This window comes from Schistocerca americana, chromosome 5 (assembly GCF_021461395.2).
Source record: "Schistocerca americana isolate TAMUIC-IGC-003095 chromosome 5, iqSchAmer2.1, whole genome shotgun sequence".
NCBI classification, from domain to species: Eukaryota; Metazoa; Arthropoda; class Insecta; order Orthoptera; family Acrididae; genus Schistocerca; species Schistocerca americana.
In genome coordinates, this window is record NC_060123.1 from 244,966,711 (window position 1) to 244,991,098 (window position 24,388).

The 24,388-nt window shown below is 38.7% G+C and overlaps 1 protein-coding gene across 3 annotated transcripts in view; it reads left to right on the plus strand.

The window, feature by feature from the left end:
- Positions 1-24,388, plus strand: part of LOC124615508 (EH domain-binding protein 1-like) — a 206,554-nt gene that overhangs the window by 161,596 nt on the left and 20,570 nt on the right. For all 3 annotated transcript variants that reach the window (XM_047143464.1, XM_047143466.1, XM_047143467.1), the window contains 3 exons: positions 5,444-5,543; positions 11,249-11,322; positions 20,220-20,334. In XM_047143464.1, the coding sequence (XP_046999420.1) occupies positions 5,444-5,543; positions 11,249-11,322; positions 20,220-20,334 (289 nt within the window). The remainder of the gene's footprint in view (positions 1-5,443; positions 5,544-11,248; positions 11,323-20,219; positions 20,335-24,388) is intronic.

Consider the following 24,388-nt stretch of genomic DNA (forward strand, 5'->3'; position numbering starts at 1 on the left):
TGCAGGGCAACCGATATACCATAAGCAAGCTCTGAGCACCACTTCTGGCATGTCACTCAGTGTTCAGCAGGTGTCTTATCAGTTTTAGCAGGTTAAGCTAGACAAATTAGGAGCACTTTTGGAAAGCAAAAGATCTGGACAACAACCCAAGAAAATTTTGGTTCTATGTAAAATATCTAAGTGGGTCAAAGGCCTCTATCCATTTATTCATCAAGCAATCTGTTGTGGCAATAGAAGACTACAAAAGGAAAGCCAAAGTTTTAAATTTCACATATAAGAAATCATTTGTGCAAGAGTTTGACTGTTGCACAGACTCCTGTGTGGAGGACATAGTAATAGGCATCCCCAGTGTAGGGGAAACACTTGAAAGAGTTAAAGACAAACAAATCACCAGGTCCAGATAGAAATCAAGTTAAGGTTTAAAAAATACTCATCATCACTGGCCTATTGGTTAGTTTGCATTACAAATCTCTCGTCCAGTACAAAGTCCAAAGTTACTGGAAAAAAGAGCAGGTGGCTCCTGTTTAAAAGAAGCATAAAACAACAAACCCTCGAAATTACATACCAACATCCTTAAAATTGGTTTGCTGGAGAATTCTTGAACATATTTTCAGTTCGAATATATTAAATTTCCTTGAGACCGAAAAGCTTCGTTTGAAACTCAGCTTGCCCTTTTCTCACATGATATCTTGTGAACCATGGATGAAGGGCAACAGGCGGATGCCATAATCTGAGATTTGTGGGAAGCATTTGACACGTCACTTCGCTGCAGCCTGTCAACAAAGGTTTGAGTATATGAAATAGGTTCCCAGGCATGTGAATGCTGTGAAGACTTATTAAGTAATAGAGCCCAGTGTATTGTCCTGGATGGTGAGTGTTGGTCAAAGACAAGGATATCATCAGGAGTGCCCAGAGAGTGTGATTTGATGGACAAGGTGAGCAGGAAACTGCAACTGTTCGCTGATGGCCCTGTGGTATACGGAAAAGTATCTTCATTAAGTGACTGTTCATGGTTCGGGATGGTCTGTACAAAATTTCTGTTTGTTACAATGAATGGCAGCATGCTCTTAATATAGAAAAATGTAAGTTAATGCAGATGAGTAGAATAAATAATCCCCTAATGTTCGAATACGGTATTGTATGTGTGCTGCTTGACATAGTCATGCCAATTAAATATCCAGGTGTAACATTGCAAAGTGATAAGAACTTGAATGAGCATGTAAGGTCAGTAGTAGAGAAGACTTTGGTTTATTGGTAGAATTTTAGGAAAGAGTGGTTCACCTGTAAAAGAGACCGCATATAGGACACTAGTACGACCTGTTCTTGAGTACAACTATAGTGTTTGGAATCCTAGGTCAGATTAAAGAAAGACATTGAAGCAGTTCAGAGGTGTGCTGCTACATTTTTTACTGTTAGGTTCAATCAACATGCAAGTATTATGAAAACATTTTGTGAGCTCAAATGGGAATCCCAGTAGGGAAGACATTGTCCAGTATGCAAAATGCAGTTGAGAAAATTTAGAGAAGTGGCTTTAGGGATGACTACAGAAAAATTGTACTGCTGCCAGCGTACATTGTAAGAGAAATTAGAGCTCATACAGAAGCAGTGCAGTCATTTTTCCCTCACTCTATCTGTCAGTGGAACAGTGGAGGAAATGACTATTAGCTGTACAAGGCACTCTCAGCCAAATACCATATCATGGCTTGCAAAGTGTGTACATATGTATAGGAGTAAATTTTTCAAGTTTGATCTTGAACTGATCTTTTTTCGATGAAGCATAGCCTCAGTTACAAGAAGTCACAGAACTGTTGACATTGGGTGCTGAAAATCCTCGCCAGTGACACATAGAGCATCTGCATGTTGTGAAAACAAGAATTTGTATGTAATTAGTCCATCACAAATTATGAGATTGATTTTTTTCCATCAGTCCATGATTTCTGATGAGTACATGAACAGTACATTACAACCTATCTTCAAAAAGCTAACAACTAATGAAAAGATATCTGGTTATTTCTTTCAGGACAATGCAGGAGTCCTCAAAACTCCATGGCAGTATCATTACATGTTTTTGATAATAGGATACCAAGGCCTCTCATTAACCTATGTACTTTTCTCTCTGTTAAAACTGATTAACCACCTGCCACTCTGAGCAATGGGTCTCACAATTGTGCAGTGATCAGAGCTTGCCTACAAGAGTATTGGTCCCCATTTAACTACAGAAACAGTGCTTGCATCATACATAAAATGTGTTTTACATTCAGTTTTATCTGGAACTGTGTACATTGCTGTATCATATCCTGCTGTTACCTGCCCGTACACGTCTGGAGTGATGTATCTGTCCTAATCTATTTCTTTTCTTAACCTTTTTCGAATATTTGCTACTTTGCAGCAGTAAATGAGGTTGATGGTCCTATGTTCACCTGTAATGACATCACATGTTATTTCAGCAGGTCATGCACAGACTACACTGTTGGTCTCGTTTCATATGGCACTCATAGATGTGAATCACCAGGTCACCCAGATGCTGTGCCCATGTTGCCCTGTACCTAACATTTGTAAATCATTGCTTCTCACACCATTCTGTAACTATAGATATTTCAGAAAAGTCTACTGTCATACTTTGGATGCAGCACTTATCACTTCTTTTTTCCCCTCTTGAATAATAATCTGTAATTACTTAAAACAAAAGAGAGGGAAAACTCCACTACGTCACGACTTCCTAGTTCCTTGAGTTTTACAAATACTTTATTTTAAAAATATAATTGCTCATTGTTATTTGGACGTAATTACAAAGCAGTCAATACATCCAGATATTTAATGTACAATGGACAGTACAAAATGAACCTTCAAAGCGATCTGTCACTCTTTTTAAAAAAAAGACTGTGACAGCAATACTTCATGCTGTCAGAAGGTTCTAAGAGAAGCACACTCACTGTCTTTTCATTCAACCATTAAATAATAAAACAGTCAGTATTTTTCGCAACCTGTCTAAGGCATTTGACTGTGTGAATCACAGTATTCTCCTAGATAAACTGGAGTGTTATAAGATTGTTGGTAATGGTTAATGCCATATCTAACCAAATGAATGCTGAAAGTTTTACCTAGTAATTCAACCAATATAGTCCGGGACCTAATTCTGACTGGGTAGGAATCAATCACACATGGGGTTCCCCAAGGCTCAATCTTAGGTCCACTATCGCTTCTCATATATGTAAACGATCTTCCATCTAACATACAACAAGCAGAATTAGTTCATTTTGCAGATGACACTACTATTGTGTTCAGTCAAAGCATATGTAATGAAACAGAAAAAATGGTAAACAATGTTCTTAAAAGTATCATTGACTGGTTTTCTGTGAATAGTCTCACCCTCAGTTTTAAAAAGACAGATTGTATTGAGTTCTTCACCTCCAGGGGTACTACACCAATGATAAGTGAGGAAAAATTAGATGGAGTGGAGACTTCAAAATTCTTAAGTGTCCATATCGATGAGAATTTAAACTGGAAAAAGCCCATTCTGGAATTCCTAAAAAAACTCAGTTCAGCCACATTTGCACTTAGGATCATTGCAAATCTTGGGGAGAGACAAATCAGTGAGACGACATGTTGCACAAATTTTCATTCAATAATGCCAAATGGAATAATGTTTTCGGGGGTAACTCATCATTAAAAAAGAAAGTCTTCATTGTTCAGAAGGATACTGCAAGAGCAGTGAGGGTGCTCACTCATGACCGTCATGCACACATCTGTTTAAGAAGTTGGACATTCTGACTATTGCTTCACAGTATATTTATTCCCGTGTGAAGTTTGTTGCAAATAGTTCACAACATTTCAAAAGGAACAATGATGTGCATATTTACAATACCAGAAAGAAAATTGATATCCAGTACTCCACATTAAGGTAGCTCTTAACACAGAAAGGTGTACACAATGCTGCAACAAATTTGTGATCAGTTACACAGTGATAAAAAATGTCTGTGACGCACAGAAAAGCAAAATTTGAAAACAAACTGAGGAAGTTTCGCCACAATTCGTTCTATTCTGTAGAAGAATTTCTGTTATTGTGACATGTAAAAGGTAATAGGTAGAAATTAGTAACTCACATGTGTATATCCTTTTAAAAAATTGCAGTGTGAATGTAACTAATTGTGGTTCTTCAGCTTCTCCCAGCGCACTTCATGTCAAAATAGTTAACTTGTGAACTAACAGATGTCAGTGTGCAATTGGCACAATATTTCACGAAATGATTATGTGACCAGCACCAGGCTTATCTCTCTTCCCCCCCCCCCCCTCCCCCCTCCCTCTCCCTTTGATCGGCCACTTCATCTGTGGAGTGGCCAATTGGAGGGAGAGGGGAAGGAGATTAAAGTGCGGTGCCAGCCCCCATCAGTCAGTTCATCAGCACACCTGATGATGGCAACATGGTCATTTGCCAAAATATTGTGCCTGTAGGACACTGGAATCTGGCAGCTCATCCATGAACTGTTTCAAACTAATTAATTACTATTTTCATTACTGGTCATGCTAACTTTTTCTTTGAAATGCTGTTTGGTTCATTTAATATACCCAGTACCTTTCCTTTAATTTTGATTATGATTTTCCTCTGTTCAACTGAAACATCTGTATCCTTTCTATACTCTATTTCTGTTGAAAATTTGTAATTGTTAAGGAGCGTGTCGATTTTATTTTTGTCTTCTGAATCTGCCATGTGAAGTTCAACTGCTTTGACATGGATCAATTTTCCTCTCATTTTCATTCTTGAAGTTCTCATCTCTCATTGTCTTATGATTGTGTGTTTTGGGAGCTACAAAATTTGTATGAAATAAGTGATTCTCTTCTTCTGCATTACTGGTGATAAGGCCGATATGTTGACAAAATGTTTCATTGGAGATAATCTCCTAAAGTCTTTATTTGCCGTGTACAAACTACAAAGATTGGAGTCCATAGGGAGTCTTTTTGTTTCATACATACATGTTGAAATACAATGTGTATCATTTAGTGATGGTATAAATGTAGTATGGAAATTCCTGAAAAAGTGAAAATAAGTTGGGAGTAAAAGAGAGCACTCACCGAATAGCAGAAGTGTTAAGTTGTCAACAGGCGTGCGTGGGCGTGCGTGCGCACGCACGCGCGCACGCACACGCACATGTGTGCACGCACACACACACACACACACACACACACACACACACACACACACACACACAAGAGAATGAAAACTTTGCTAGCTTTCAGAAGAAATCCTTAAAGAGTTTTCATTCTCTTTTGCATATGTCCCTGTCGACAAATCAGTACTTCTGCTGTTCACTGAGTGGTCCCTTTTATTCATAACTTATTTTTGTGTATTTATGTTTGCAATTAAAATCTCCGTAGCATCCCTCTCTGCACTAATAGTTATTCCCTTTTTATCTGCAGTTGTTACTGTATGTGATGTAAATTGCAGGTAACGACAGGGAAAGAGAAGAAATACTTATGTCTAAATGGTTCACATTAGTCAACAAGAAAAATGCGTTGCTAAGGAGGCAAATGCAGCTGAATATCCTGTAAGTACACAGTTTAAGTGTAAATGTTTGAGGAGTGATAATATTCTAAAGATCCATATTCATGTAAGACAAGTTTTTCTTTAGATAGTGCACAACGCCAGTGACAGTCTGAATGTCTTAATTATCAAATCATTGAGAAAAATTATAGTAAAAAATAATGCTCAGACTAAATATAAAAAAAAAGTAAAGAGAATGTGTCAAGCGACATCAAATTGTCACTTACAAGAAACCATTTCAAAAGGCAAATTTGGTGAAGAAAACTAAGAAATTACAAAGAGACAGAATGGTTGGAATGTACTTACCCTTAAAAGGAAAAATTGTATTGTTGCCTATAGAGAAATTCAAAAGTAAAAATATTAATCCTAGCTTTCGTCTTCTTCCTCCTCGTCCTCGCAACAGATGGTGTCTGAGTAAATTGCCGCTTCCTTCTAACCTTCTGCAACTTTTCCTTCTATCCTCCCTTAAGAAGGCTCAAATAGTTAAAAAATCTAGGATTAGTGGTTTCACTTTTAAATGTAGCTATCAGCAGTATTCGAATTTTGCCCGCTTAAAGTAAGTACTGGCCAGTCATTGTCATCATCATCATCAGTTCTCTGCTATATTAGCAGGTCCTTTGCTTCTCCATTTTCTGCGATCCATTGCTTCCTTCTTAAGGCTGCTGTATGTTGTACCGTCAATCATGTCATCCAGTACTGGAATCTCTTCCTTCCTCGCTTCCTTTTCCCTTCTACATAACCTTCTACAACTGTTTTTATCAGTCCGTCATTCTTTCTTAATATATGCCCAATCCAATTTCTTTTTCTTCTCTTTATTACATCTAGTAACTGCCTTTTCTCTCCCACTCTTCTCAGTACCTCTTCATTTTTTACTCTGTCCATCCAACTTATTCTTTCGATCTTCCGCCATGTCCAGATCTCAAAAGCCTCCAGCCTTTCTCTGCCTTTTTTCCTCATAGTCCATGCTTCAGCGCCATATAGAAGAACACTCCATACAAGACATTTTATGAGTCTCTTTCTGAGTTCTCTGTCCAGACCGCTGCAGAAGATTCTCCTTTTCTTATAAAACGCCTTTTTTGCCATTGCTATCCTTGTTTTAATTTCTGTGGTGCACTTCCAGTCGGTGTCTATCCTGCTTCCAAGATACTTAAAATTTTGCACCTGTTCTAGTGTTTCTCCATTCAGCACAATTTTTATTTCCTTATTTCCTCCTATTGCCAATACTTTTGTTTTATTTGTGTTAATTTTCATTCCATATTTTTTTCCGTTAGTTGCAATGGTGTCCACCAAATCCTGTAATTCTTTTTCCCCTGTGGCTAGAAGGACCATGTCATCAGCAAATCTCAAGCACCCTACTCTTCTTCCTCCAATTTCTACTCCTTTGTCATCTAATGAGCATTGGTCAATCATATTTTCCAAGTACAGGTTGAAAAGAGTAGGTGATAAACAGCATCCTTGTCTTACTCCTTTCCCTAGTCTGATCCAGTTTGTACTTTCTCCTCTCACTTTAACTGAAACTTTTTGATTAAGGTACAATGAGTTTATAAGTCTTCTGGTTTTCCAGTCCACTCTGTTTTCCCTCATAATAGTCGCCAGCTTGTCCCAAACCAAATTGTCAAATGCCTTTTCTAAATCGATGAAGCACATATATAGGTCTCTTCCTTTTTCAATAAACCTTTCTCCCAAGATTCGTAGGAGCCCTATTGCATCTCTGGTGCCCGTATTCCATCTAAAGCCAAACTGCTCCTCGCCGAGATTGTCCTCTATTACTTTTTCAAGTCTTTTATTAATTATTCTTAACATCACTTTGGCTGCATGTGAAATGAGGCTGTTTGTCCTGTGCTCGCTGCATTTCTTGGTTCCTTGTTTTTTCGGTAATGGAATCATTACTGTTGTCAAAAAGTCCTCAAGCCATTCACCACTGTCATATATTTTATTACATAACCTCAATATTTCTCTTATTCCATTGTGGTTCAAGCATTTTAGTATTTCTCCCGGTATTGTATCTGCACCTACTGCTTTGCCATTTTGATGGTCGGTCCTTTCTCTTCATCACTTACACTGTTGTGTGATTCGAGTTCCAGAGTTTCTGGTTTGCTATTTGTGTCATATAGATCTTTTATATATTCTTCCCATCTCTGGAGGACATCGTCACGATCTTTGTACACTACCTCTTCGTCTTTACTCAAATTTTCCATAGTAGCACTTCCTGCTCTGTTTTGTTCCCATGTCATAGTCTTTACTCTGTTGTATAGTAAGTCGTATCTTCCCTTCCTGTCCAGTTCTTCAATTTCATCACATTCCTCTTTTAGCCATTTTTTCCTAGCCTGCTCTGTTTCTCTTCGCAGTTCGTTATTTAACCTTCGGTATATCTTTCTTGCATCTTCAGTGTTCTTGTTTTTCAATTTTCTTCTCTCCTCCATCTTGGAAATCATTTCTTGTGTGACCCATGGTTTTTTTGACCTTTTCCCTTTTACGTATCCTATATTTTGCTGTCCTGCTTTAATGATTCCTTCTTTCAGCATATTCCAGTACTCGTTGGCATTATCAGGTGCTTCTTTGTCTCGTAATGTGTTTAGAAAGTGCCGAGACAGCATTTCTGTAATTTGTTCTTTGTTGGACCTTATCTTCTCTAGATCCCATTTCTTCACCATTGTCACCTTTTTCAGTTTTTCATTCTTATTTCTATTTCTGCCATAAGTAAGTTGTGGTCACTATTAATATCTGCACCTGGTAATGTGTGCACCTTCTTGATTCCATTCCTGTATCTTTCTTCTACCAGTATAAAATCGATTTGGTTTCTATATTTATCCCCTGGTGATTTCCAAGTGTAGAGCCTCCTCTTATGGTTCTTGAACCATGTGTTTGCCGCTGTCAGCTGCCTTTCCCTGCAGAAGTCAATTAACCATTCACCTCTGTCATTTCTCTTTCCAAGACCATGACTGCCCACTATGTTTCCCTCTTTCCCTTCTCCCACAATGGCGTTCCAGTCTCCCATTACTATTTTGCAGCATTTTTTATTTTCGTCCATTATTCTCTCTATTACATTGTACATTTCCTCTAAAATTTGGTCATCATGTTCTGAAGTTGGCATATACACCTGGACAATCAGTAAATCTTTTTGTGCTCCTTTCAGCCTTACACCAATAACCCGGTCATTTGCATAGTCTACATATTCCACACATTTAGCCAATTCCTTTGTCATAATCATTCCTACTCCATTAATTCCTTTTACTTCTCCTCCTGAGTAGTAGAATACATATTCATCTGACTGCAACTCTCCATGTCCATTCCATCTTACCTCAGCAACTCCTACGAGGTCCATATGATTCTTTTCCATCTCTCTTTTAAGGTTTTCTAGTTTTCCTGCTTGTAGCAGAGTTCTGACATTCCAGGTACCAATTCTCGTTTTGATTTTTTGCCTCCTTTCAAGTTGTGTCCCGTCCCCCCCCCCCCCCCCCCCCCCCCCCCCTCCCATGAGAGGAAGCCATTTTTTGTGCATAAAATGGAGACTGCATTATGCAGGGAAGATAATCTGCGGTGGTATTCTGTTGCCTTCCACAGTTCTGGAGGCCGCCCCTAACATGGGATACAGACGCTTTTTGCAGCCGCCCGCTCCATGTCAGACGCTGCATGAGAAGTGTAGGTTGGAAAATGAAAGACCCCTAGCCCTCGCAACCTAATAGCGTCAGGGTCAGAAAAGAACAAGAGCTGGCCGAGGGTGGCCAGATAGGAAAGATAAGAGTGAGGAGCCTGGCATAAGTAAGTGGAAGCAATGCCAGGACTCAGCTTGGGGCCCCATGGTCGCCAGCCACAGTCATTGTACACCATTCAAAAACAGATAGATTTATTAGTAGCTCTGTACTATGTAGATGTGTTTGATTGAAATTTGTGTTAGGTCTGTATTATCATTTGCTGTGGTAGCAATCAATTTATCTTTTGTTTAAGTGCAAGCATATTCCTGTTACTTTTCAGTACTGCTGTTGTTGCCATGTGGAAAGGTGTAGCTCACATTATCACAGAATTTGGTGTTGCAAGTTCTCAATAATGTTAGTGCATGTACACTGAGTTTTCGTGAAATAGTTCCTAAATGTACTGAAAAATCCAACTCTGACAGAAGTAAAATATTTTCAGTTGGTAGTGTATTTTGAATAATGGTACCAGGCAGTTGAAGATGCTTTGCATACATTTGGAACAGTATGTCGTAATGAATTGTTTGTTGGAAATCATAAATTAATTGTAATTGTAACAATAGGATTGAAATCTGTATAACATGTTCTTTTTTACGAGGGCGATTCAGAAAGTAACCTCCGATTGGTCACAGTGCGGGTTGTGGGGGGAGTAGGGACGCCATCTGTGTGTTCACGCACTCAACAGGTCAGTCGGCATCAAGCCGTGGTCGAGTGAACGTCGTACCTGCGCTAGTTTAGTTTTTGTGGCAGTTTGAAATGTGTGCTGCAATAGAAAACCCCGCCAAATGTGAAGTGCGTGCTGTCATAAGGTTTTTTACAGCCAAAGGATATTCTGCAGCAGCTATTCATTGTGAGCTTTGTGCCGTGTACGGACCAAGAGTTATGAGTGAAGGAGTTGTCCGTGAATGGGTACGTTTATTTAAAAGTGGACGAGAAAACGTTCATGATGAAGAGAGGAGTGGTAGACCATCATTAGTGACTGACGAACTCGTTCAGACAGTTGATGCAAAAGTTCGTGAAAATCGACGTTTCTCAATGTCGGAGTTGTCTACTGGTTTTCCACAGATTTCTAAGACTCTCTTGTACAAGATAGTGACAGCAAGATTGGGTTACCGTAAGTTCTGTGCACGATGGGTGCCCAAAATTCTTACCGACCACCACAAAACTCAAAGAATGGCCTCTGCATTAGACTTTCTGTCACGTTATGAGGACGAAGGAGAACCATTGTTAAACAGAATCGTGACCGGTGACGAAACCTGGATTAAGTACATGAACCCTGAGACAAAAGAACAATCAAAGATGTGGGCACATTCAAATTCGCCTACCAAACCAAGAAAAGCCTCGCAAGATTTTTCTGCCAGAAAACTGATGGCAACGGTGTTTTGGGATGCCAAAGGGGTGTTGTTGGTTGAATTCATGGAACGTGGTACGACCATTAATCAAGGCGTGTACTGTGAAACAATAAAAAAGTTACGACGGGCTATACAGAACAAACGCCGTGGTATGCTGACTTCGGGTATCGTTTTTTTGCACGATAACGCCCATCCTCACTCTGCTCGCAGAACAACGGCCCTTCTTGAGTCCTTCAAGTGGGACGTTATCAACCATCCACCTTACAGCCCAGACCTGGCGCCAAGTGATTATCACCTCTTCATGCATTTGAAGAAATGGCTCGGGTCACAGAGATTTGATGACGACGAAGAGCTCAAAGATGCGGTCACAGGCTGGCTCCAGGCACAAGCGGGTGATTTTTATGCAGAAGGAATTTCAAAGCTTGTGAAGAGATACGATAAGTGCCTCAATCGCTATGGAGACTATGTAGAAAAATAGTGCAAAGATGTAGTTGTAAGATGTATATATTAAAATATTTTTATTTAACTTGGTGTATTTTTTTAAATCAACCAGAGGTTACTTTCTGAACGGCCCTCGTATTTTGAGGAGACATTAAATTCAGACAGTGTACAGCAGCAGTTTTGTTCCAGTATTTTACTATTTGAAATATATGCTTTATTTTCAGTGAGAAAGAGGATGATCTAGAAAGAAGATCTGAGCTGTTAAACAGAGAACTTCGCAGTATATTGGCGATTGAAGGTAAGTTTGTATGTATGAATAGCGACAATAGCAGCTGCTGCTGCTGCTTCCAAAATGCAAGGTTCCATATTGTAAATACTGAATTGAAATTAACATTGAAATAAACAACTGGGAATAAGATACATATAACATAGGGCCCCTATCTTTTATTTTAACAGTCATCTCCAAATTACAAAAAGTATTTTCTGTTTACTTAATCTTTTTGAATGTGGAAAGTAACACCAAACTGTAGAATGCTCTGCACAATGTATCCATAACCTTTAGATTTATTTTTAGTGGGATGTACTTTCAAGTGGAAAAATTACAGTGCTGATTGAAATGTTGTCACAATGAGATTTGGAAAAACTTATTCCCAAAGTATCTTCCACTAGGAGTTAGGTGAGATAAAAGTGGTTTGTGGTTAATTAAATGTTGAGAAGCCAAGGATCTGTCTGTTAAAGATCAAATTTATCAGATATTCAGTTGCTTGATACTTTCATTCTTTGAATGTAAAGCCCTTATGTTATATAATCTACAGAACTTAATGTTATTGAGATTCACTTGCATCATCTACTCCAAATTACTGATAAAGATCTTAAAGGCTCAGAAAGGTGCATAATCCATAATAAGAAGTCAGTGATGCTTCATTGAAGAAATGAAGGTGAAGCAATTGTCAAAATGGACCAGAACAGACTAACGAGAAGAAATCAGAAGTAATGCTCAGGTGGTTGTATATAAACATAGCCACAGTGATCTACTGGATAAATTATGTGACTTTCATAATTGATTGGCTCCTTAACTCAGGAATCAATGCCTTTGATTTTGTTTAATTATTCTAACTACAGTCCACCTATGAGTGTTCAGAGATCCATTTTGTGTAGGATGTGAGTCAACCACCTGCACAGGCTGCCCAAATGCACTGTTACCTCATAATAGGTCCATTCTCTTGGCCTTCTCAGTGGGCTGTTGACCTTTCCTGAGGACACTTCATCAAAATTAATTTCTTAGTTAAAATATATACATATGTAAACATAACAATAACAAAATTTAGTTTAGCACAATACACTGACCCTTTCAGCATATTTAGGTACAGTTGAATGTATGCAGCCTGGCCTGTGTAAGGTATCTACATCTCTTGAACTGCTCTGCTAGTATGAAGCTATACATTTCCATGGAATAATTTGAGCCATCACCAACAAGATCCCTGTTGAGCTTTTCTCCTCACATACTATATCATCATCTTGATTAGGTGGGCAGTGGCCACTAGTGTCACATAGTTCACATACATTCCAGGTAGAACATTGGTGGTTTGGAAGAAAAGTCCTCCAGCATCATCAATATAATCATGCACCCTCAGATATTTACTGTTTATACAAACAGGTGTAAGGGAATTTGTGATTAATAAAAACCATTTTTCTTTAAAATTTTGAAGTTTTCCATTTGCTTACATACCCATCCTCCCTCCCCCTTTTTTCTTTTAAACAAGCACATAGTCTGAAATGCCCTATGTGATAAAAAAAAAATTACAAAAAGGAGAGGGGGGGGGGGGCAGAAACGAGCGCAATTAGATGTGAGTCTACTTGTAACAAGAAAAACTGACCCTGACCATAGTCTTTTTCTTCTTTGCCTGTCTTTCAAACATTAGAAGCTTAAAATGTTAGCAGTTCATCACCACACCCTACTGCCATTTGTTTATATATTCAGGGTTGGATAACAAGAACAGTCTGGAGACTGTGTAAGTGAGACATCAGACTCAACATAAGTATTTCGTCGAAGCATGTAGTCCTTTCACCCATAGTTACAGTGCCTGGCACACTGAAGGGTGTGAGTAACATATCAAATGTATGAATGCGGGGGTAGAAAGAACTGCTGCATTTCGTAGTAACACTTACCATTACTGCCATAACATATCAAAGCAGGCTTGCAAATTTGATCTAAATTCCTTGTTTCTGCTATAAATGCTAACATTATGGACATACCACACTGGCTGGTAAGGGACAAACTATCTGTGATAATTCCAGAAAGATGCACATTAAAAGGGAACACAATGCACATCATCTCCATTTTGCATGAGCTGATCTGTTAATAGCAATATGTGGAGTAGACTCCCAAATGTTGAAGCTTACAAGTGTGCAGGGCCGTAAAAGTGCAATTTTTTTTTCCAATGCTATTAGTATTTGTTGCTAAAAGATCTATTTCCAAAGTAGAATCCACAGTGTAAACTATTTCATCTGACACAATACTAATAGTTGTAAATGGAAAGGCAATTGTAAAAGAGCAAAGGCTGCAGTCTCATCCAAGATGACATTGCCCAAAGGAAAGATACTTATGCATTAAACTCTCAAAGTCCCTTGCAAAAAAGATGTAATATTCCATATCTCCTCATTAACCACTTCTGCATAAAAAATGAAAACTACAGATAAAAGTAGGAGACGTTAAGAAAGCGGTGTTAAACTTACAGACTTTAACACACGGCCTATTGGTGTAACACTTATTTCACTGTTGACGCATTGTTGTTGTTCTAACCTACACAGGTTCCTTATCTGAAATTTGGCCGTGGACCGACTGTCTTGTGACCAAAAATAGGGCCCTTACATATCCTCGCAATAATAGGCACTGAAACTACATATTGTTCGAAGTTTAATTTACAGAAATTACAATTAAAACTTAACTCATTAAATTAACTGACTACATTGAAAAATTGGTTCTTTTTAAGTTTCTTCTACTACAAGGGTTAAGCCGAATTATTTGCTTTAATCATGAAATTGACAAATATAGTTACGTAAACAATACTTTTGACAAAACTATTAATTACTTTGGAATTAATTAAGGTCTCACTTTGCTAACGTGTTTTCAAACGGAGCCAAATAAATACTTTAAGATCACTCGCATATCGTCTTCCAGATGTTTATGATTAATACAGAATTTATATTTATTTATATATCAATAATAGAATTCAAGTTATGAAACAATTACTGATTTCACTCTATAATAGTCCAAATAAATTAGAAAATCAACTACATACAAAAAACTAAGCTCAGAATAAGATCTGGTGTTATTCTTTAAAACTGATGGCCAACCTTTCTCTTTTATGAAAATGCAGATTATATTCACTGTTAATGGGACTTAATTCAAAAATTAAGAAACACATTTAAATAGGCAGACGGCAAAAGAAGCGGGGAAGTAAAAATATCTCGGCTTGTTTTGCCACAAAGTGGGCTCATAAACTGTTGTTGTTGTGGTCTTCTGTCCTGAAAATGGTTTGATGCAGCTCTCCATGCTACTATATCCTGTGCAAGCTTCTTCATCACCCAGTACTTACTGCAACCCACATCCTTCTGAGTCTGCTTAGTGTATTCATCTCTTGGTCTCCCTCTACAATTTTTACCCTCCACACTGCCCTCCAACGCTAAATTGGTGATCCCGATGCCTCAGAATATGTCCTACCAACCGATCCCTTCTTCTAGTCAAGTTGTGCCACAGACTCCTCTTCTCACCAATTCTGTTCAATACCTCCTCATTAGTTATGTGGTCTACCCATCTAATCTTCAGCATTCTTCTGTAGCACCACATTTCGAAAGCTTCTATTCTCTTCTGGTCCAAACTATTTATCATCCATGTTTCACTTCCACACATGGCTACACTCCATACAAATACTTTCAGAAATGACTTCCTGACACTTGAATCTATACTCGATGTTAACAAATTTCTCTTCTTCAGAAACGCTTTCCTTGCCATTGCCAGTCTACATTTTATATCCTCTCTACTTCGACCATCATTAGTTATTTTGCTCCCCAAATAGCAAAACTCCTTTACTACTTTAAGTGTCTCATTTCCTAATCTAATTCCCTCAGCATCACCCGACTTAATTTGACTACATTCCATTATCCTCGTTTTGCTTCTGTTGATGTTCATCTTATATCCTCCTTTCAAGACACTGTCCATCCCGTTCAACTGCTCTTCCAAGTCCTTTGCTGTCTCTGACAGAATTACAATGTCATCGGCGAACCTCAAAGTTTTTATTTCTTCTCCATGGATTTTAATACCTACTCTGAATTTTTCTTTTGTTTCCTTCACTGCTTGCTCAATATACGGATTGAATAACATCGGGGAGAGACTACAACCCTGTCTCACTCTCTTCCCAACCACTGCTTCCCTTTCATGTCCCTCGACTCTTTATAACTAACATCTGGTTTCTGTACAAATTGTAAATAGCCTTTCGCTCCCTGTATTTTACCCCTGCCACCCTCAGAATTCGAAAGAGAGTATTTCAGTCAACATTGTCAAAAGCTTTGTCTAAGTCTACAAATACTAGAGACTTAGGTTTGCCTTTCCTTAATCTTTCTTCTAGTATAAGTCTTAGGGTCAGTATTGCCTCACGTGTTCCAATATTTCTACGGAATCCAAACTGATCTTCCCCGAGGTCGGCTTCTACTAGTTTTTCAGAGAATGTACTTAGCCCAGTTTCGGAGGATATTTCATGTGCACCTTTGGATTCAAACATTTATTTTTACCAACATATTGAGGGTAAATTTAAATCACCACCAGCTATAATTGTATGAGTTGGGTATGTGTTTGAAATTAGACTCAGATTTTCTTTGAACCTTTCAACAATTGTATCATCTGTGTTGGGAGGTTGGTATATAAATAATTTCTCAAATCACATACCATGTGAGAATGTGCTGTATGCTGACATCACATTGACAACAACAGGTGAAAAGTTTCGAAGTATTCAGAATTAAAATATAGATATAATTGAGGTGACAAAATCACTGGTGTCTGGCTAACCAGCTGTCCAGTAAATAAACAAAACAACTAGAAATGAAGTCTGACAATAAGAATGTGAAATTACTTGGACGTGTGATTGACAAAAGACTGTCGGGGCGTGGACACACAAATTACTTTAGCAGCAAACTAGCAAGAGTTTTGGTTTGTTACATAAATGAAGATAAAATGTCACTAAGAATCTGCTAATTTGCTCTTATTATGTGTTCTTCCACTCACACCCACAATATGAAGTACTGCTGTGCGAAAATGCGCCATAGTCAGCTTACATTTTTCAGTGGCAGAAGAAAGTCGTTAGATGTACTCTCTGTTTGCCCCCCCCCCCCCCCCCCCCCCAAGAGACTTGCAGAAATCGTCGGTTCTAAACACTTAAGATACACACACACACACACACACACACACACAAAAAAAAAAAACCGTTAACATATGAGCGTTACATTTTTCAAGTCAAAACAGCTCACTTGACTCCCTTACATAAGTTCAAGAAAGTTTTAAAAACTTTGCTAAAAGAGTGAGAATTTTACACAGGTGGTGAATTGATGGAGGGTAATTTCCAAGAATTGCTCTTCGGGAACATACCAGTTAACTGACTTAACTGACAGCATCAGGATAAATGTATCACAGGCAGCTACAAAAAAAATGGTAGAAGAGTGGGTGGACTTGTGAATGCTGAACTTACTGTGATGTACTTGCCTAATAGGCAAAACACACAATAATAATAATAATAATAATAATAATAATACTTAAGTAAAACATAACTGGAAGTTGATTTTAAAACCATAGTATACAGCTAGGTATCCTGTTGGAATTGGCGTGACATTACCTCCCTCCAACTATTAGGAGTCTGCAGCTCGTGGTCTCGCATTTGTGTTCTCACTTCCTAAGCATGGGGTCGCGGGATCGATTCCTGATGGGATCAGGGATTTTCACCTGCCTCGAGATGACTGAGTGTTGTTGTTGCCTTCGTAATCACCACCACCATCATCATTCATCCCCATTACAGTCGGAGGAAGGCAACGGCAAACCACCTCCATTAGGACCTTTCCTAGTACGGTGGTGCACATCTTCCGCATCGTTCCTCTACGCTCTGTCAAGAACCTTGGGACTTCATTTCCAACCATTATGAGGACTTGCCAAATCATGTATTTGGGGGGAGGGGGGTTCCTTACAGCTTAATATTGACTCCTAACCATGGTACAACTTGACAATTTTCACAGTAATAAATCATTGCATTTCCAGATGTGGAAGAAATTACAAAATTACAACGAAAAATCCCAGGCTGACAAGGACTAAACCGCGTACCTTTGAGTTTACTGTGTTACACTTAGCCATACAATATCGTCATATAATTGAAAAATTTTACAACTTCAGCCCTCTATTTAAGCTGTTATTACATATTCTTTATACTGAATACAGTTGTTTACTACTTCTTTAAAATGTGTTTTGAACTAATTTGATAATAAACAGCTTTATTGACTCACATCCATGACACTCTTAATACTCCTCTTATTTCTTACACAACTTTCACAAATTATTTTATACCTGATTAAGTTTGCCCAGAAACCTTTTTTTCCCAGTCCATGTCAAATGCATTTTCTGAGTACACAAATATTATGCTTTCTGCCTAGTCTTCCTCAAGATATCTTAAACAGCTATTAATTAATGTAGAATAATGAAACTACAGGTATATACTTGTCTCAGTAACATTTTTTTAAGTAATTAACATTGCAAGATCACAGGTAAACGTGAGATAAGTAATTGCGAATGTGAAATGCTGGTACATTAATAACTGGTGCGACCACCAGAATGTTGTATGCAAGCGTGCAAATGTGCGTGCATTTTGTTGTACAGGTGCCAGATGTCAGTTCGTAGGATGGAATTCCATAGCTGTTGCCCTTTGCCAGTCAGTACAGGTACGGTTAATGCTGGTTGTGGAAGACATTGGAATTGTCATTCGATGATATCCCACGTGTGCTCGATTGCGGAAAGGTCTGGTGATTGACCAGGCCGAGGGCAACATGTCAACTCTCTGTAGAGCGGGCTACAACAGCGGTATGTGGGCGAGCATTATCCTGCAGCACCACAGGTTGAATCACCAAATAGACGTATAAATTTGCAGTCAGGGTGCACGGGATAACCACGAGAGTGCTCCTGCTGTCATACAAAATTGCACCCCACACACACAACTGTATGTGTAGGTCCAGTGTGTCTGGCACATAGGCAGGTTGGTTGCAGGCCCTCAACTGTCCTCCCCCTAACCAACAATTGGCCATCACTGGCACTGATGCAGAACCCGTCATCAAAAAACCCAACAGACTTCCATCCTGCCCTCCAGTGAGATCTTGCTTGACATCACCGAAAACGCAAATGTGGGTGGTTGGGGTCTGTGAAATGTACACTACATGTCATTTAGATGTCGTTGAAGAAACCAATTTGTAACAGTTCATTGTGTATGTAGTGCCAACTTCCGCTCAAGATGCAGCTACATGTTGTGTTTCATGTGCCACAGCCATATGCCGAACATGATGGTCTTCCCCGTCAGTAGTGCCAGGAGGCCATCCGGAACGCAGTCTTCTTTTGACTGTACGTTTTCATGACCACCGCTGCCAGTAGTCGTGTACAGTGGCTACGTTTGTGCCAAGTCTTTCTGCAATATCGCAGAAGGAACATCCGGCTTTTCATAGTCTTATTACACGACCCCATTCGAACTCGGTGAGATGTTCGTAACGGCATCTTTGTCACCTCAAAGGCATCCTTGACTAACATCAACTCAGACCACATCCAAACTCAAAGGTAACTAATGCTCATGTCTGTTACAACATGTACTTAAATCAAACCTTATTTACATTCTCAGAGTGGCACTAACAGCACCACTCTTATGTGACTGACATGAGATTGGAACAGACATTATCGTTCAGATGTAGAAACACACCTACCAACTTTCATTTGCGTCACACAACACTTTCTTACTGTTGTGTGTTTTTTCTGTCGGTGCATATTTTTAGGAGAAATAATTGAGAAGTACTCGTATTCAGAGCACACTGTTCCTTGTGTACTGATTTGCCCTTTTTTTTCATGTGCAAAAGATAATTGTATCTTTTGGCCATAGGTGGTAGCAGTTGCACAAATACTCTGGAACCTCTTGTTAATAGTTGCTCCTGAAACATGACGGTTATTCTGTGAGTGACAAATACCTGATGTGGTTATTCTGCAGAGGGTTAGATAAGTTGTAATCAGAGTTTATATGAAACATTGTACAATTCATAAACAGACATAATGTGAACAGACTTATCATATATGATGCAGAGGGTTACTAGAGGTTCAGTATCATGAAAATGGAGGTGTCAAGGCCTATATCATGTCAGTACAAGAACAAGTAAGTTCCCAAAATGAAGTTTGGAAGGTATGAGATGAGTTACTGGTGAAATAAAAGCTGTGAGGATGGGGTGTGAGTCGTACTTGGGTAGCTCAGTCAGTAGAGCACTTACCCGTGTAAGGCAAAGGTCGCCGAGTTCGAGTCGCAGTCCGGCACACAGTTTTAATCTGCCAGGAAGTTTCAAAAACTAAGTTGTCAAAAAATTTAGGAACAAGTCATATGAAAAATGGAATGGAACATGTAACACAGATACTCAAAACTAAGGGCAAAATATGGCAGATTTTAACACAATTGTTCAAGGTAGTGTCTACAAAAAGGAGGGAGTGTCACCAAAGAAGCAGTTAGAGGTTGACATAGTTTACAGAATAACTACTACATTACAATTGGCTGTTGTGGTGGTACAACTGATAGTGCTGTTGACATACATACTGGTGTGAAGTTGTTGCTGCAGAATACCAACAACACAGGCTGCACCACTGGGCTTGAGCAAATCAGAGTGAGCAATAAAGTGCAGTGCTGTTTGTAGATAGAAGTATGCCATCTGATGATTGTAAATACAGTATTCGTAAATTTGCAATTGCAGCTAATGTTACCCATTGATGCTGCAAACTGAATGTGCTGTGTTGAATGAGATAACCTAACATGTCTGTTGGGAACTTCTTTATTCAAAGCATGCTTCAACTTTTCAAAACTCTAAAATGTGGCATATGTAGAAGCAGCATTCATCTCATTATTTAAAATCGTGTGTTTATTGCAGAGTGGCAGAAAACAGAAGAGCAGAAGGTGCGTGAAAATTTGCTGTTAGATGAGCTGGTAACCATTGTAAACAAGAGAGATGAGCTTGTCCATCATTTGGACACCCAAGAAAGAGCGTGAGTATAATATATTTAATTATTTCAGCACATGTGTGAGCGTGCCTTGTAATTAGCAGTATGCTCTGTAACTAAGTGGTCAAGCTGGACCTAGTTATATGAATTGTCAGTTTGTTTTTCTTTGTGCTTTCAAATATGGGAAATTGGGTGTGATCCACCTGCTACCATTCTACTCTTTTGCCTAATAATTTTTTTCTTCTCCTACAAATAATTCCAATTATGTGCATAATGTACATAGCAAGTGTATACAGAAATGTCAAGTACTCAATTAAGTAATACTTGAGACAATTGTATTATGTACTTCTTAATTTAACAACTACTGATTCCCAAGGCATAGTTAGATTTACAGGAAACTTCTTAATCTGAAATAAATCAGTAGTTGAAGTTGTTAGAGTGCCAAGCAGCTGGGAAAAAGTCATTAGTAATCAGTAAATCTGAGGAAACTTGGGTAGCTAGTTGGATAGCCATAATTCCATTCATTACAGCAGTCACTTTACCTTTTTCAAAAATTCATTAATTAAGAAAGTATCCTCAGTTAAAGGTTTGCCTTGCCCTAAGCACTTTCGTCATTTAAGCTCTTCAGCTTGTGTAATTGGCGGGTTTGGTGTTAAACTTTTGTTGCTATGATTTTCCTGAATCGTATAATGCATTTAGTTTCCAAATTAAACCACTAATTAGAAAATAGTCCAGATTAGCAAAATTATGAACATCAAAATTTTGCGTGAACATAGGTCCACTTGTAGGCATACAGTGTATCATTCAGACAGTACCTTGAATTTTTGTACTTTTGTGATCACTTAACATACAGTTAAACCAAAATATTATTGGGCTGAATGAATTTACAACAGCACTAAATAGCCACCTTGCAGTATTATACACAAAATGTGATTATGGAGTTCACAGAATATCATAACACCAGTCTTTATACACACCCCAACCATATATTGGCAGTTAGGATTCAACCAGTGAATAGCTGTGTGTAACCAGCTGCCTTATTTGTAAAAATTTTGGAGCTAGCAATCACTAAAGCAACATATCTAAGTCAGATCTTGTAATCACAATATGTACATAAAAACCAGTGGTGCTGCTGCTTGCAGTGTGGTTGCAAGTGCAGTGTGGTTTTTATGTGAATACCGGGTTGGTCACCACATCCTGCCTCAGTTACATGACTCTCAGTCATTTGAAACATGTTTGCACTATTTCATGATTTACACTAGACGCAAACAGCTTGGGTGCTCTGATTCCATCCAGGGGTGTACGGGGTGGTGGCAGGAAGGGCATCCGGCCACCTCTTCAAATTAACCATGCCAAATCTGATTGTAACAATGTCGACCCTGTGAAATTTGCAGGACAAGGCACAAGCGAAAGAAACAAAGAAAGAAAGAATGTGAAAGTGGGATAAGAGAAATGTTGGTTGTGAACTTGTTCAAAAGGTACCACAGAATTATTGTACCAGTGTTGGACATCGATGAGTAGGATCGCTTGCTTGGTTGACTCAGTGACATACAACAAACTGAAAATTAGATGAGGGATTGCATAAAGAAATGGTCTTTGCTCACTTGGGTGCAAGTCAAAGTAATTATGCCAATACGTAAACTAAAAACCTATGATGTTGTTTGTGTTATTTCTTAATTTAGTTAAATAGTCCTAACAATTTTCAGCAACGGACTAAGAATTTAAAAGTGCTACCAAGGAAGAATAAGCAACAAGTGGCAAGTACATTTTGCAGTTTAACTGACTGATGGGGTGTAAATTTTGAGACATTTTGGGGGAGTGTTTCTCCTTTCAGGTGGTTTTAAATGGTAGTAAAAGCTTTCACAGAGAAAGTACTTAATTTGTTCCAGATAATATATAATAATGGAGTTGTTCTTTTGTGGCTAGCTAATGCCGCGCGGGATTAGCCGAGCGGTCTAAGACGCTGCAGTCATGGACTGTGCGGCTGGTGCCGGCGGAGGTTTGAGTCCTCCCTCGGGCGTGTGTGTGTGTGTGTGTGTGTGTGTGTGTGTGTGTGTGTGTGTTTCTCTTTAGGATAATTTAGGTTAAGTAGTGTGTAAGCTTAGTGAGTGATGACCTTAGCAGTTAACTCCCATAAGATTTCACACACTTTTTTTTTTTTTTTTTTTACTAATGGGTGTGCGTGAATATTTAAGAATACCATTTGAGAGCCCTGTTATTGACCAAGTGTGCCAACATGTGAAGGTAAGACCATTCTAATAATGGAATCAACAGAAGTTGCTCACTACTGCAGATACAGCACTTGTAAGTTACAAGGCTCTAGCGGAGGGACATTTTGGTATGGAAATGGTGGCAAATTTCAGTGTAGAAGTGTTTTTAATAGTTGGTTGATTTAGAAAGAGAATTAAAAAGCTGTGGAACATCACTGAGATTTGAGTAGCTTTGTAAAAAAGTGGGAAGATCACATTTAACTTACATTCTGTGAATTAAGTTGTTATCATGGTTTGGTGCAACTCTCCATGCTAACAGTGCAATCCTCTACATCTCTGCATAAATACTCCAACTTATGTTTGTACCGAGCGAGGTGTCGCAGTGGTTAGACACTGGACTCTCATTCGGGAGGACGACGGTTCAATCCAGTGTCCAGCTGTCCTGATTTAGGTTTTCCGTGATTTCCCTAAATCGCTCCAGGCAAATGCCGGGATGGTTCCTTTGAAAGGGCACGGCCGACTTCCTTCCCCATCCTTCCCTAATCCGATGAGACCGATGACCTCGCTGTCTGGTCTCCTTCCCCAAACAACCCAACCCCCAACCAACTTATGTTTGTCTGAACCCACTTACTGTAGTCAAGTCTTGGTCTCACTCCAATTTTTACCCCTCCCCGTCCTCCCCACCACACCTTTTGCTCCATTACCAAACTGACAATTTCTTGATGCCTGTCAACGTATTCCTTGCAGTGCCGCAAATTTGTTTCCTCCCCAATTCAATTTGGTATCTCTTCCTTATCTAATCTTCAACAGCTTTCTGTTGTACCACATTTCAAAAGCTTGTACTCTCTTCTTGCCTGTTCATGTTCATCATGCACGTTTCACTTCCACAAAAGACGCCAGACAAATACCCTCAAAAAAGACTTTCTAACATTTACATTTATATAGTGTGGTACCAAATTCCTCATTTTCCAGAAAATCTTTTCTTTGTATTGCCAGTCTGCTTTTTATATTCTCTGTATTTTGCCCACCATAACTTGTCTTCCTGCCTAAATAATGCTAAACAAAATGCATTAGCTACTTTGAGTGTCACACTTCTTAATTTAATTGCCTCAGTATCACCTGATTTAGTCTGACTACATTCAATTAACCTTGTTTTACTTTTGTTAATATTCATCTTATAACCTCTTTTCAAGACCCTATCCATTCCAGGCAACTGCTCTTCCAAGACTTTCGCACTCTATCTCAGAATTACATCATTAGCAAACCTAAGAGCTTTTATATCTTCTCTGCAAAACTTTAATTCTTTTTCCAACTTTCGCAGATCGCTCAGTGTACAAATTTAGTAAGCTACAACACTTATCTCACTCCCTTCTCAACTACTGCTTCCCTGTCATATCCTTCAAATCTTATAACTACAGACTGGTTTCTGGACAAGTTGTGAATAACCATTAGCTCCCTGTATTTTATCCTTACTACCTTCAGAACTTCAAAGAGTATATTCCAGTCAACATTGTCAAAAACTTTACTTAAACATACAAGTGTAAATGTAAGTGATGTAAAGGTAAATGTGTTGTTCTTGAATCTATCTTTTAGATAAGTCATAGGTCAATATTGTCTCGTGTATTCGTATTTTTCTTCAGAATACAATTGATAATCACAGACGACAGCTTTTAGCAATTTTTCCATTCACCTGTAAATAATTTGTGATAGTATTTTGCAACCATGACTTACTAAACATAATGGTTCAGTAAAATTAATCCCTGCAAGCAGATTAATATTAATCCCTGCAAGCAGATGTCACCTCCGGAATTTTTACATTCTTCTTTACATACTACTCCCAAGGTCCATCTTCAGCTTTAGTCTTCTGTTATTCTGTCATATTCTTCTCG